Here is a 13,146-nt window from a genome sequence, read left to right as displayed (position 1 = left end):
CTTAACCTATTACGTGTTTTGCACATTGCCTCCTTATGTTTAAAATTAAACAAATTGTTCTTCAAGCTTCTTAAATGCTAGTGTTGTGTTATTTTTTATTGAATAGTGTTAGTTTTAATGAATGAAAATGTCACGTACTGTGCACATGACTAAAGAAGTAGGGGTAGATTTGTAAATTTAATCGACTAAAAGCCTCAAAAAGAGTTCTCCCTCATTCTCTTCTTTGTTCTTCATCTAAAACCCTAAGATCAATTTTTGCCGTTGGGTATTTGAATTTACAAATTTATCTTTACTTATTCAATTACATGCACAACACGTGACATTTTCGTCCATTGAAACTAATATCGGCCAACAAAAAATTTAAGATGCTTGGAAGTTAATTTATTCGATTTTAAACCTAAGAGGACAATGTGCAAAACATGTAATAGGTTGAGGGATAAAATCGTATTAAACCTTTATTTATTTAAAATTTTTATTCTGATTTGATTTCATACTACTTTAGGTTTTTTAGGTGGTTAAAGTTGAAGGTATTCATAGGATGTTAACCTATTATGTCATGTATTCATATTATGTCAAGATATTAAGTGATTTTTAAATGTTGTTAATGTCTTTTAAATTGCTTAATTAAGGTGTTCCATTTGCATTTGTTTTGCTTACTGATCTTGAAATTTACTTTTTATTTACTGATTTTATGATTTCTTTGCTCCTTTAAAGTTGTTTCTTTCAAGTCATGTGTGACAACTAGGTATATATTCAATTAGAGGAACCCTAATAGATTTTCTAGTATTATTATTTATTTATTTTTTTAAAAGAAGTTTTGTGCTATATTTGGTTCCTAAAAAGTTTAAAAGAAAATACAAGGGAATGAAAATAAAGAAGAAAAATAAAAAAAATGAAAAAATTAAAGAAAATAAAAAATAGATTTAAAGTCAATAAATTATTTTTATATCGTACTACAAACCCATTTCACTTATTTAACTCTTCTATATAAAGATTGAATAATTTAAAGAATTAGTTTTAAAAAGTCTCATATAAATTTAAAAAAAAATAGAAAAGATAAAATAGTTTAACAAAATTAAACTTTAATTATAAAACAACTCATTCTTAATAAATAATTAAAAACCTTAAAAAAATTAAAACATATAAAATTCAAATAACATCTAAATTACATCTTCAAAGTAATATAAAGAATAAAAGTTGTTATTCTTAATATTTCAAGGAGCCTAAATCCCATTCTTCTATGTGTTATCTATTATGGATTTAATAAGTTGTTATATCATTAATATCTCAATAATTATAGTCTCACAATTCTCATGTCTATTACCATTTATAATAGGTTGTTATAGGATGAAATTATTTTTTCTACCATTACCTTAGTGATCTTTTCATCACATAAAATATTATTTAAGAACATGTCATCTTTGATATACAATAACTTTTCTTATACTCTTTTATTTTCTTCTTTGCATATACGTTACAAACTTTCTTTTTCTCTCATTATTTTCCCTCAATTACCACCCGTTACTCATTTTCCCCCTAAAATTTAGATTTTCTAGAAAATTTATAATGGATTTATATTCACTCATGTCAAGAATTCGAATCTAACCCCACTTTTACTACATAATTCCTTTTCCAAGAAATTGTTTTTGTGTTCTTGGTGAAGGTAGGGAGTTTTAGGCCTGAAGATGGTAGGGAGTTAGAGATCAGAGGTTCCACTCACAAGAATTCATTGTTGGTTGTAAAAGTCATGGGCAAGAAGAATTATGTTGTCCGTTAAATTTTGTTATTTGACTCAAATTTCAAATTAGTTTTCATGATAGATTGAATGTAAGACCATTCAAACGATTGATAGGAGGCTAAATTTCGTTATTCACCTCCAATTTCAAATTAACTTTTATGATAGATTGAAGGTGAGCTTATTCAAACAATTGCTAAGAGGCTAAATTTTGCTCATTGCCTTGAATTTCAAATTAGCTTTTATGATAGATCGAAAGTGAGACCATTTGAAGATTGGTAGGAGGCATTTGAGTCTCAACAAGAGCCAAAACCTTTCTTACATAGTTGTTCCACTTGAACTTCTACACAAGGGTATGGTAAGTTTTGATAGACTATGGGGCTTAAAAGGTTTGAATAAGTTTTAAATTAGTTTTGTATAAATTATGAGTTGAGCTTTTAGGCTTGGTGGCCCTCATACAAAAATTAACATTAATTAATAATTGGTTAGGTTTGGATAAGCTTATATATAATGGGCTGATATGATCGAGGTACATATAATGAGCTAGGTTATTGGGTTTGTGGGTATTTATAAAGTCATTTTTAAGAAAAAAAAAAAAAAAGTACTTTCATAAGTAATATAGATACGATAGATATAGATAAATTTCTCCTAAAGGAAAATTGCGTCAAATTGAGATTTTATTAATTTGAAGAATGAAGCATAATCTCAATTTTTTTATTAATTTTTATTTTCATAGTTGTTAATCAAGGGTTTAAAAAAAAAAACTTGTTCTCAAGTATTTGTTGAAGATTTGATGTCATGTGAGCTTACTTTGACATTGACTTGATATGGTTTAAGTCTTGGAAGTACTTAGTTATTAACTGGACTTGTGGTTAAGTGTGATTTGTGTATTGGCTTGAACAACATTAATAGAAGTCTCGAACAATTTGATTTTGGATCAAACATGTATTTTGTAGATCTTGATCTTGAAGGTTTGAAGTTCTTGATAATTCATTTGAGCACGTTTGGAAGAAATTAAAGATTCTTTAAAGAAACTTCAAAATTTCAAAAAGAATTGAAATTTTTTCCTAAAGATTTGAAGAATCTTTTATTCCTCTTAGGGAGCCCCATCTAACTTTTGGTTTTTTTGACTTATATTTGAGAAATTTAAATTAATGGTTATTTATATATAGATTGAAAACATTATATTTGAATAATTTTCTAATTCTTTTCAAATAATTTACTTAATTAAAATCAAGATTTAATGAGATATAAAAAATAATATTTAGCTAGTTATAACTCTACAAAATATTACGAAGACTATATTTGGTTATAGAAAATTTGGGGGAAAATGTAATGGTAAAAAATAAAAATAAAAATAAAAAGTAGAAAAAAATATATTAAAATTTAATAAATTATTTTTATTTACTATTTCAAACTCTTTTTATTTATTTTAATTCATCAATATAAAAATTAAATAATTTTAAAATATACAAGTTTTTAACTAGTTTTAATTATATTGTATTAAGATTTTTCTCGATATCCTATATCATAATATTTTTACAAAAGAAATATTATCTAAATTTATCAAATGGTCGTGAACCCATCAAAATTATGAAAAGCTTTATTATAAATTAATTCGAATGTTTTCACAATAATTTAACCAAAATTTTTAAAATTTATAAAAAATTAAAAATTGATGGGCCACACCAGGAAAGATTCTTAAGGCAAGCAGAAAGGCACACGTTGCGAAACCGCCCTTCAACTTTATAAGAATTCAGACAACTCCCCACCAAAACGCGTCGTTTCGATCATTGTCATCATTCACTCAGATCCATCCTTGGAGAATCACTCTTCCTCAATTCCTTTTGCTTTTGTTTTCGTACACACTTTCTCTGTTTTCCGTGCTTCTGTTTTCGGTTTCTTCGAAGCCATGGTGAAGGAAACTGAATACTACGATATTCTGGGTGTCAGTATCGACGCCTCTGCCTCCGATATAAAAAAGGCTTACTATATCAAGGTTCAGAATTCTTTTTCTGTTTTCGCACTTTCCTTGAATTTGAAATCGGAGCAAAACTGTTTTTATAATATTTGAAATGGAAGCAAAATACAAATTCGAAACCGTTCCAGCTCAAAACCCAGCTCTGATGTCTGGTGGGTGTCCAGAATTCAAAATGTTAACTCTCTGGGGTTGAGAATTTTTTTTGGCTTGGCGATGGAAATTGGGTCTGGGTATTTTGAAATTGGGTTTCGAATTCATTGCTTGAGTTTGGTGTGCTTTTGAACGTATATGTTTTTTGTTTCTGCTTCCTGTTTTGGAACTCTGAACTGGGTCTGGGCTAGATCAGAAATTTATGTAAAAGGCTCCGTGATAAGGTTGATGTTTTTTTGATCACAATGTGTTTGTATTTGTTTGCAGGCGAGGGTAGTTCACCCAGATAAGAATCCTGGAGATCCCAGAGCAGCCCAAAACTTCCAGGTAGTTTATTAGATTTCATTCTCTACATAAGAATAAATTTAAATGTATAGTTATTCAGACAAGAATTCATTACCTTAGTGTTGGTTGTTTCGAATCATTGAACAGAGAAGCTCAATAGATCAACTAAATGGGTGTTCATTTTGAATCCAGTGGATGTTTGTGAAGTGATAATATTAAGGGGACTACAGATTTTTTTGGCTTTTTTTGTTTTGTGCTTCAAAAAATTTCCCTTTTGTGGCATTGTGGATGTGAAATCTTTACTTCATTTTGAGTTATATAGACGGCTGATGTAGAATGAACTTTTTCTGCTATTTTCAACTCTTGTTGACTTTAGTTTTGGGGATTTAATGTTCTGTTTTGGTACATGTGTGAAGGTGCTTGGGGAGGCTTATCAGGTTCTAAGTGATCCTGAGAAGCGTGAAGCCTATGACAAGCATGGAAAGGCAGGAGTACAGGAGTAAGTATATAACAAACTTGAAGGGGAAAAAAAATACCGGGAAAAGAAAAAGGGGACATCATTGAGCATACATTTGGAACCTTCCATTATTATACACAATGATGTTACTTTTCGTCACTTGTTTGGAAATGTTTAGCAAGAGAGCTATTCTCTACTGGTTCTATCTGTAATGCTTTATTTTCTTCTTTAAAAATTTGTTTTTTCAAAATAGGAAATGGGTGTAAAAGGGATACTAGTATCAATTGATTAATTTTCCTTTGTCAGAGACTCCATGCTGGATCCATCAGCTGTCTTTGGCATGGTTTTCGGGAGTGACCTCTTTGAAGACTATGTTGGGCAACTTGCATTGGCTTCTTTGGCATCTGTGGAGGTTGAAGAGAACACAGAAGACCGGACCCAGCAAATTCGAGACAAGATGAGGGTATGTTCATCCACTGGTGTTCTAAAAATGTCATCTGTTCTTAACAACTTGTTGAAAACCTCTTGCCCATATTTGATGTCTAGGCATTACAAAAAGAAAGGGAAGAAAAGCTCATAACAATTCTGAAAAATCGCCTTGAACTATTCATTGATGGTCAAACTGATGAGTTTGTGAATTGGGCAAAGTCAGAAGCTCGCCGTCTCTCAAAAGCTGGTATACTTTTCCTAACCTCTGTAATAGTTTTATATACTAGTTAAAATGGAGGACTTTAGAAAACCATGCCTTAACAAAGACCAATAATCATTATGACTTCAAACCATGCCTTAACAGAGCAGCATGGCACACTCATAAGCCAACAAGATTTATATGGTAGATAAGTGCCTACATTAATGAAGGAGGAAGAATAATTAGCGCACAAAGCTCTATCATCTTCTTGGGAGGGTGTTTTTGTGCCATACATCATCTATAGAATCCTTCTGTGTTGGAGTACTTCCACGCAATAATTAATACAAGGCGTCTATTACCACAAGTTGTTTCCCAGAATATGCCTAGAGGCTGGAAGATAAATTTGTAATTTAGTTGAAGCTATTTTTTGTGGAGGCAAATTTATCAAGTTGCTGACCTTCATTTCCTCATAAAAGAGTCATGAGAATAACCTGGATTGTTTTGATCTTAAGATGCTTTTCTTAGTTTCATACAATTCTTGGTAAGCCAACAAGACCTCACAAGGCCATGATCTCTCAAGTGCTGATAGTCTGTATGCATTGTGACAAAATTCTTCATAGTATACCCAGCTTCTTTTGTGTGCCTGTACCTGTATTTATCATGTGCATTTCAGCCATTAGCAACATATTCATGGATGTTCCCTTGCATGGTTTCCTATTATTTTGTGAACTTCTGAGTTATATTGACACATCTGAGAAGGTCACCACTAGGTTCTTATGTTGAATGATCTGAGAATGGCATCTTGTACTCTTCTCTTTGCCTTTGCTCCCTCTCTTTCTCATCTTTTTTCTTAGGGAAAAAAGCATTAACTTTACCACATACATTCAAATTCTTGATTTTCAAATAAGCTTTTAATAATTGCTGATTTTTGAATTTCTCTTTATATAGGGAGCTAGGAATAAAAATGATTGTGTGTATATAAACGGCTTGGAAATTTTCTTTCTGCTTTTCACTTCCTATTTCAATGTATAGAGACTCATATTTGCTACCATTATTAGCTTTTGGTGAGGCTATGCTACACACTGTTGGATATATATACACAAGGAAAGCGGCAAAAGAGCTTGGGAAAGACATAAAATATATGAAGGTGCCATTTTTAGCAGAATGGGTAAGAAACAAAGGACACCAGATAAAATCGCAAGTGATGGCAGCTTCAGGTACAAAACTGCAATTAGATAGTTCTCTTAGGTGAAGCCATTTGGTTTGTCAAGCCCTCAGATGAGCTGCAGAAGTTCATATGTCTTGAAATGTGCAGGTGCCGTGTCTTTAATTCAAATACAGGAAGAGCTGAAAAAATTGAACCAAGGAGAAAACAAAGAAGAGAACATAATGAAAGTCATTGATGATAAGAAAGATGCCATGCTTAATTCACTTTGGCAGATCAATGTCGTTGATATTGAGTCGACTTTATCACATGTCTGCCAGGCTGTAAGTACAATATTTTTTTCTCTTTCTTTACCTTTAAAGTGTCGGACTATGATGGGCTACTTGTGACAGTTTGTCATTGCATTGGCATGATGGTGGCAAATATTAAGTTATTCCCTTAATTTATCTCGTGCACATAGTTTTATGGCTGTCTTTAAGATCATTTTTGACTAAGCAAGCAGGCAACCCTATTCCAGATAATTATCACATTTAATCAGGGTTCAAGAAACCAAATTCAGGGACTAAAATGACTCATTTGTTTTTAACTGTGTCGAATGACCTTGTCTCTTTTCCTTGATATTTGTTTTGAGTATGGACATTGCAAGATTTTAGGAACCAAACTCTTTATGTTCCCTCTCCAGCAGGGCTCTAGACCATTCCATGAGACACCTCATAAGGATCTCTTTCAGCTTTTAGTCATTGAGCTCTTCCCTGTTGAAGATCATTCTATTTTTTAATGTCACACACATCAAAACAAACAGAAAGGAGCCATACTCCACACCCTTCTTTTGTCCATGCTCTTTCACAAAATCTGGAAATACTCATTGCAACCCAAAAATGTTAACATGCCACAACTTTTTGGTTCTGTCACAATGGATAAGAATGTGGTTTGCTGACTGCTTACTGACTTTACAAAGACTGCATCTGTTGGTCATCAACCGTCCTCTCCTCATAAGAATATCAATGGTTAAAATTTCTCCCCACACAGCCTCCCAACAGAAAAGAAAAGAAAAATCTCATAGGGCATAAGTGGCAGAATTTCTTTGAGGGGGAACATGGCTTGCTTATCATAATGGAAGTAGATATTGAAAGATTTCACCTGGAAAGTCCCATTCTTCTCCTCCCTCTAAAGTAAACTATGCTCCCTCAATTCTTGCACACTCACCTTGTTGATGAGTTCCATGGATTGCATCACAACTCACAATCTTGAAAATGTCTTCTGAAAAGAAGGGGCAAAGAACCTTCTTCCTTCCTTTCCACCCATAAGTCAGCTACTGTAGCATTCCTATTAGAGGTAGTCCTAAACAACTGAGGGAATTTCTCTTTAAGAGCACACTTAGCTACCCATCTATCGAGACCAAAATTTTGTCCCAAGGCTGTTCTTAACCAGAAAAGAGGTTCTAAGGCTGAATTCCTCCCATCCTTTTCTAATTGCCTTCCATAAAGCCATACCAAAAGCTTTTCTACCCTCTAGAATAGATCACCCTCCCTCCACCTCTCCATATTTGCCTTGGATTATCTTCCTCCCCAGGTAGTTGCATTCAAGGGCATATCTCCACAACCATTTGCCTAACAATGGATCATTAAGAACATCTAAGTTTCTAATTCCCAATCCCCCATTCCTCTTAGGGGGTGTTTGGTACATGGGAATAGGGAGTGGGAATAGACATCTCATTCCTTTTCTCCCTTATTTCTATGTTTGGATAAATGTTAAGAAGGCGGAAATGAAATAAAAAATTATTCCGGCAGAAATCAAATCCAACTTATGAGTCGGATTTGCATTCATTAAAAGTAGGTGGTATTCTGATTCATTAAACCTATTTGATAATATAAAATAATCGAAATTACTATTTTACCCTCTTATCTTGTTCTTCAAAGCCGATGTTTATCTTCTTTGCAAAGGTAGAGATCCATTCATCATCCACTTCTTATCTTCTTTGCAAAGCTAGAGACCCACTCATCATCTAATTCTCTGCAACAAGTGATTCTTCCAAATTGAATCAATTAAACCTTCCACGATATTTAAAAAAAAAAAAATCAATTTCTAATTTATAGGGTTTTGGATGTTCATTTTGATTGTTGGATCTAGGATTCGTCATTGTTTGCTGCAACTAGGTTCTGAAAACTCTCTTCTACATCTTCGATCAGGTTTACCTTATTTTCTCTTTCTTCTTCTACTTTTTTATATGTGTTTCTTCTTCTCTATAAATCAACTAATTTTTTATTTATTAATTTATGTTTCTTTATCTTGTATTAATGGAAACTGGAGAGAAAAATTGATATGGCTGGAAAAAGATTTTTCGATTTCACGTGTTTACAATATTTAAAATTTTTTAAGGTTATGGATTTTATCGGATATGATACTTGTTGAAAATTAGAATAAATTAGAATTCTTTTATTTCCTCTTTTGAAAATAGGAAAAACATTTGCTAGCTTTGAGAGTTTAAATATTATAATAAATAATTTTTTTTTGAAAAATATAATTTTATAACTACTTAAGCATGACAAATTATTCAAATTTTTAATAAAAATAATAATTGAATATTTGTGCATTAGGGTTATACGATTTTTTATGGTTAATTTTTTATCTATTGAGTATATATATATTTTTTAGTCTTATTATTTAATAACAAAAAACCTCTCAAATTTTATTTTTTTTAAATAAAAGTAAAAATAAAAAAATATTTTAAATTATATGTATGGATATTATTGTAAATTTATTTTTTTGTCATTTCCATTCCTATTATTATCAAACATTGGAATGAAAACAAATAATCATTTCAATCTTGCATTCCTAAGTTCATCCAAATGCTAGAAATGGAATCATCAAATTTATTCAATTCCACTAAAAAATAAGAAAGGAAACAAAATATTATTTCTATTCCCTATTCCAACGTACCAAACACCCCCTTAGTGTCATACACTGTTCTCCAATTCAAGAGATGTACTTCTATCTCATCAAAATGACACTTCCATAAAAAAAGTCTTTGATATTTTTCTAACCTGCTTGTCACTTTCTTGGGCATCACAAAAAGGGACATGAAATATATGGGAAGGCTAGTGAGAGTCCTCTTATCTTTCTCCCTTTGACAAATGCTATTTCTTCCAAGGGTCCAACCTCCTTTTGAACCTCTCCTCAATTGAATCCCACACCTCACAAGACTTAAGACATGCTCTCAAAGGCAGCCCAAGAGAGATGGTGGGGGGGGGGGGGGGGGGGGGGGGTGGGTCCTAGCCTTGCACCCAAACAATGATATGCCAAAATGCCCAAATCTTCCACTTCACCAATCAAGAAGTATCTTGCTTTTTTTGCAATTAACATTCAATTCTGACACAAGCTCAAAACATTCATGACCCATTTCCAATTTGAACATCCATCTCCCATTCTCATTGATGTAGGACAACCCTAGGGTGGTTGCCTACACTCAAGGGTAGGTGGGCTAGGGTTTTATTTTTAAGATGTAAGGAGAGGAACAAGGAATACATTTTATGGTAGAGAAAATGATAAGATAAGAAATAGAGAGAAAAGAAGAAACAATGAAGAAAAGATGGAAAACCTTAGAGTCTCACTAAGGCCTTCTAGGAATCTCACCTAGAAGAAATCAATGGAATCTCACCATTGAGGGTTGCAACCTTGCAATGAAAGAAAATATAATATAATTCATATCAAATCATCCATTTGATTTACATTGATTAGCCTATTTATAGGTTTTTCTAAGAAATCCAAAGTCTACTACAACTCTAATAACCTATTATGATTCTAATTCTAATTATAACATCCAAAGTCTACTAGGACTCTAATAACCTATCATGACTGAAATTCTAATTATATTATAACTTAACTAGCTAATCCTAATTAGACTCCAACAAATATTAATCCTAATTTAATTCCAAATAATATTAATCCTACTTTAATTACAACTAATATTAATTCTCTTTCTTGATATATTTCTTGAAGATTCATCCTCATCACTCATGTATGTGGAGAATATTTTATATAGATATTTTCATTTCAAGGAATGATGGTCAATTTTGTGCTTCTACTGCAGGTTCTTAAAGACCCTAGTGTTTCAAAGGATGTTCTGAAGCTACGGGCCAAAGCATTAAAAAAACTAGGAACAATTTTCCAAGTGAGTTTTGGTTCCTCAGCATGTTAGTGCGCATTTTGTAGTGATATTCCTACTACTTGCATTAAAAATTAAATTATTCGGGTTATGATTTGCACATATAAGATGTTCCTTTTTCTCGATTCATTCTTGCTTCAAAATCTTCTCATCAATGGATATGATTGATCTGAAACTTTGCTAACAAAGAAAATTAATCAAGGAAACCATGGGGCCACTGGTTAATCTTCTAAAGAGAAGGAAACAAGGTGAAAAAGACCCAAGGAAAGAAATGTTCATTTACATAAAATTTCTGAATCCCAATTTAAATATATGTTTGAGTTCTCTTCCCTTTGTAAGGAATATTGGTAAAATGCTGTAAATTGATTGGCTCAGTTTCAAGTGGCAATATAATATTATCTACCATCATACCTAAAAATCTTGTCATCTTGATTATACAGTACTTATACGATACTGAGTTTGTCTAGGGTCAATCATTTTTTTAAGTTCTGTACCATTTAATGACATTAGGTTGATTCTGCCTGTGAGGCAATCATTTTGTAGAAGAAAGTATTTTTTAATGAGCTTTTAAATTTTGATTTTGCTTTTAAAAGTACTGGAGAAACTATTTTTGCTTTGTACCTAATCTGACATATTATGGTTGGGGTATATCAGCATGCAAGAGAGAGAGAAAAGAGAGGAAAAAGAAAAAAAGTTGAACTTCAAACAAGAGAATGAGTTCCTTCAGGACTAGTTATTAGTTATTACTGCCATAGATGCTGTCATCCAAAGGTTGACTGTAGTTTATGGTTTGGGTCTGATTCATTCCCTAGCTTTTTTGTTGGGAGGTAACTGGAGTCCTTGACGTAATTTGTTGATTGAAACGGCAACAAGCTCACCATGTAAAATGTATAGCATATTCATTTTTTATGACATCAACTTTATGCAAATTTTATGAAATTTTTTTATGCTTTTCATATAATTTGCATTTCTATGTATTTGACACGGATGCCATAGAAATTAATGTCATTCTTTGTTTATCATTCTATTTTATATCTAATAAAGAACCATTCTCCATGACTTTCTCAGGGTGCCAAGGCTCTTTACAGTAGAGAAAACAGTCTGCGCCATGAAAACGATAAAATCCCAGGAGCTGGGCCATCATCATAGCCATCTTGATGTTTCTCAAAATCCTGCTTTTTATCAATGTATGTGCATGGTGTATTTTTAGTGGTGGATGCTGTCCCTATAGCTTCAGATTTATCTTAAACTTTGAATGATATGTGTACTGGTTTGTTTATATTACTGAATTTGGTTCCTTGACTTGCTTCTACCATAACACTTCCAAGGTTGGTGCTTACCCTTTTCAGTTCCTAAAACCTAATCTGCCATATAGAAAATGTCTAGACTGTGAAAACCCTTCTTGATATCATCAGCCTTGAATTCTTTATTGCAAGTTTGTTATGGATGATGCTTTGGCCAAAAGAGTTGTATTTAGCCTTCAATTCAACTGTATCTTTAAGACAACAACTTTTATTATTGAGTTCCAAGTCAATTGAATCGATTGTATGGTGTTTGATGCAAAAGTATCAATCCTTTTGTTGAACAAAATTTCTCCTCTAAGATCCTTATGAATCCTTCCCTTATTTATCTCAATGAAAAAGCGATAGATCATCACATGTTTTCAGATCTGTGGGAATCCATGCTTAGGAATATGAGTAGCTGATTGGGAAAACCAGTGGAGCTGCCTAAGTCCCCTGAGAAAAATCTTAGTTATGGCCGTCAAACTATCAATTAAATTATTAATTTTCTTAAAAGTTTAAACTAGTAAGATTCGGGTTCATGCTTCTTTTAACACCCTCTCTCACATGGGATACCCATATTCACATGTAGAGAGACAGACCAATAGGCAAACAATTGCAAATTGGGGAACAAATATGCAAATGAGGAAAATGGTTTGAATACATGACTTACCAAACAAATCTTTGACATTGTACTATCAATTTTCTTAAAAACTTAAGCTTATAGAAAAATTGATTGTTTCATCACATTTGTTTATCCAAGCTCGTGAAAAGCTTAAATTTTTTAAAGAATTGATTGTTTAATAATGGTCATAGTCATCCAGACCACATTAGGAAAAGATTTTCCGGGTTGAGGTTGATGATTCGAGGATATCTTTTTGTTGAAATGAAATAGATCCGATCCTGTCCCGTCTGAACATCAGGCAACACTCAGGTTTGATTTGAAGTCCAGCGGCTGTTTGGGCAGCGAGAAAACCACACCTGCCTATGTCAAGTCTCTTCAGATGCAACTGAGTTGGCTCCTACCATGGTATCCATCAACATTGCTGCAATATGTTGCCTACCCCACTTCCTGCATTTTTCCACAGAGCCCTTAGTTTATGCCACTGTCACTATCTGTGCCAGCAAAACGAACCTATATGGCATACACTGATCCTAAAAAATAGTTCTATCAGAATCCTATGCCCAAGTTGCTCCAAATAATTCAACTTGTTCCATATTTATCAGGAAAATTAGGGCTTTCTCCCACTCATAATGCAGCCACTAATATGTATACATATATCTGAAATCATTCAATCAA

At 32.6% G+C, this 13,146-nt stretch overlaps 1 protein-coding gene across 1 annotated transcript; it reads left to right on the top strand.

Annotated features, from left to right (window-relative positions):
- The first annotated feature begins 3,475 nt into the window (after positions 1-3,475).
- Positions 3,476-11,868, top strand: LOC100267597 (chaperone protein dnaJ 10). The gene is made up of 9 exons (XM_010647021.3): positions 3,476-3,734; positions 4,134-4,193; positions 4,568-4,650; positions 4,915-5,071; positions 5,155-5,284; positions 6,295-6,453; positions 6,552-6,724; positions 10,492-10,572; positions 11,635-11,868. The coding sequence occupies exons 1-9, from the start codon at positions 3,648-3,650 to the stop codon at positions 11,713-11,715; spliced, it is 1,011 nt and encodes a 336-aa protein (XP_010645323.1). The 5' UTR covers positions 3,476-3,647; the 3' UTR covers positions 11,716-11,868.
- The last annotated feature ends 1,278 nt before the right edge of the window (positions 11,869-13,146 follow it).

The sequence above is a fragment of the Vitis vinifera genome, chromosome 3 (genome assembly GCF_030704535.1).
Source record: "Vitis vinifera cultivar Pinot Noir 40024 chromosome 3, ASM3070453v1".
Classification (NCBI taxonomy): domain Eukaryota; kingdom Viridiplantae; phylum Streptophyta; class Magnoliopsida; order Vitales; family Vitaceae; genus Vitis; species Vitis vinifera.
Note: the sequence above shows the minus strand (reverse complement) of the source record. Positions and strands in the feature narration are given on the sequence as shown.

What these genes read in the sequence shown, in the direction of transcription:
- LOC100267597 (XM_010647021.3), top strand. Translation starts at nt 3,648, where the DNA reads ATGGTGAAGGAAACTGAATACTACGATATTCTGGGTGTCAGTATCGAC. An exon ending in AAAAGGCTTACTATATCAAG is followed by an intron (nt 3,735 to 4,133) that starts GTTCAGAATTCT and finishes ATTTGTTTGCAG; the next exon opens with GCGAGGGTAGTTCACCCAGA. An exon ending in AACTAGGAACAATTTTCCAA is followed by an intron (nt 10,573 to 11,634) that starts GTGAGTTTTGGT and finishes TGACTTTCTCAG; the next exon opens with GGTGCCAAGGCTCTTTACAG.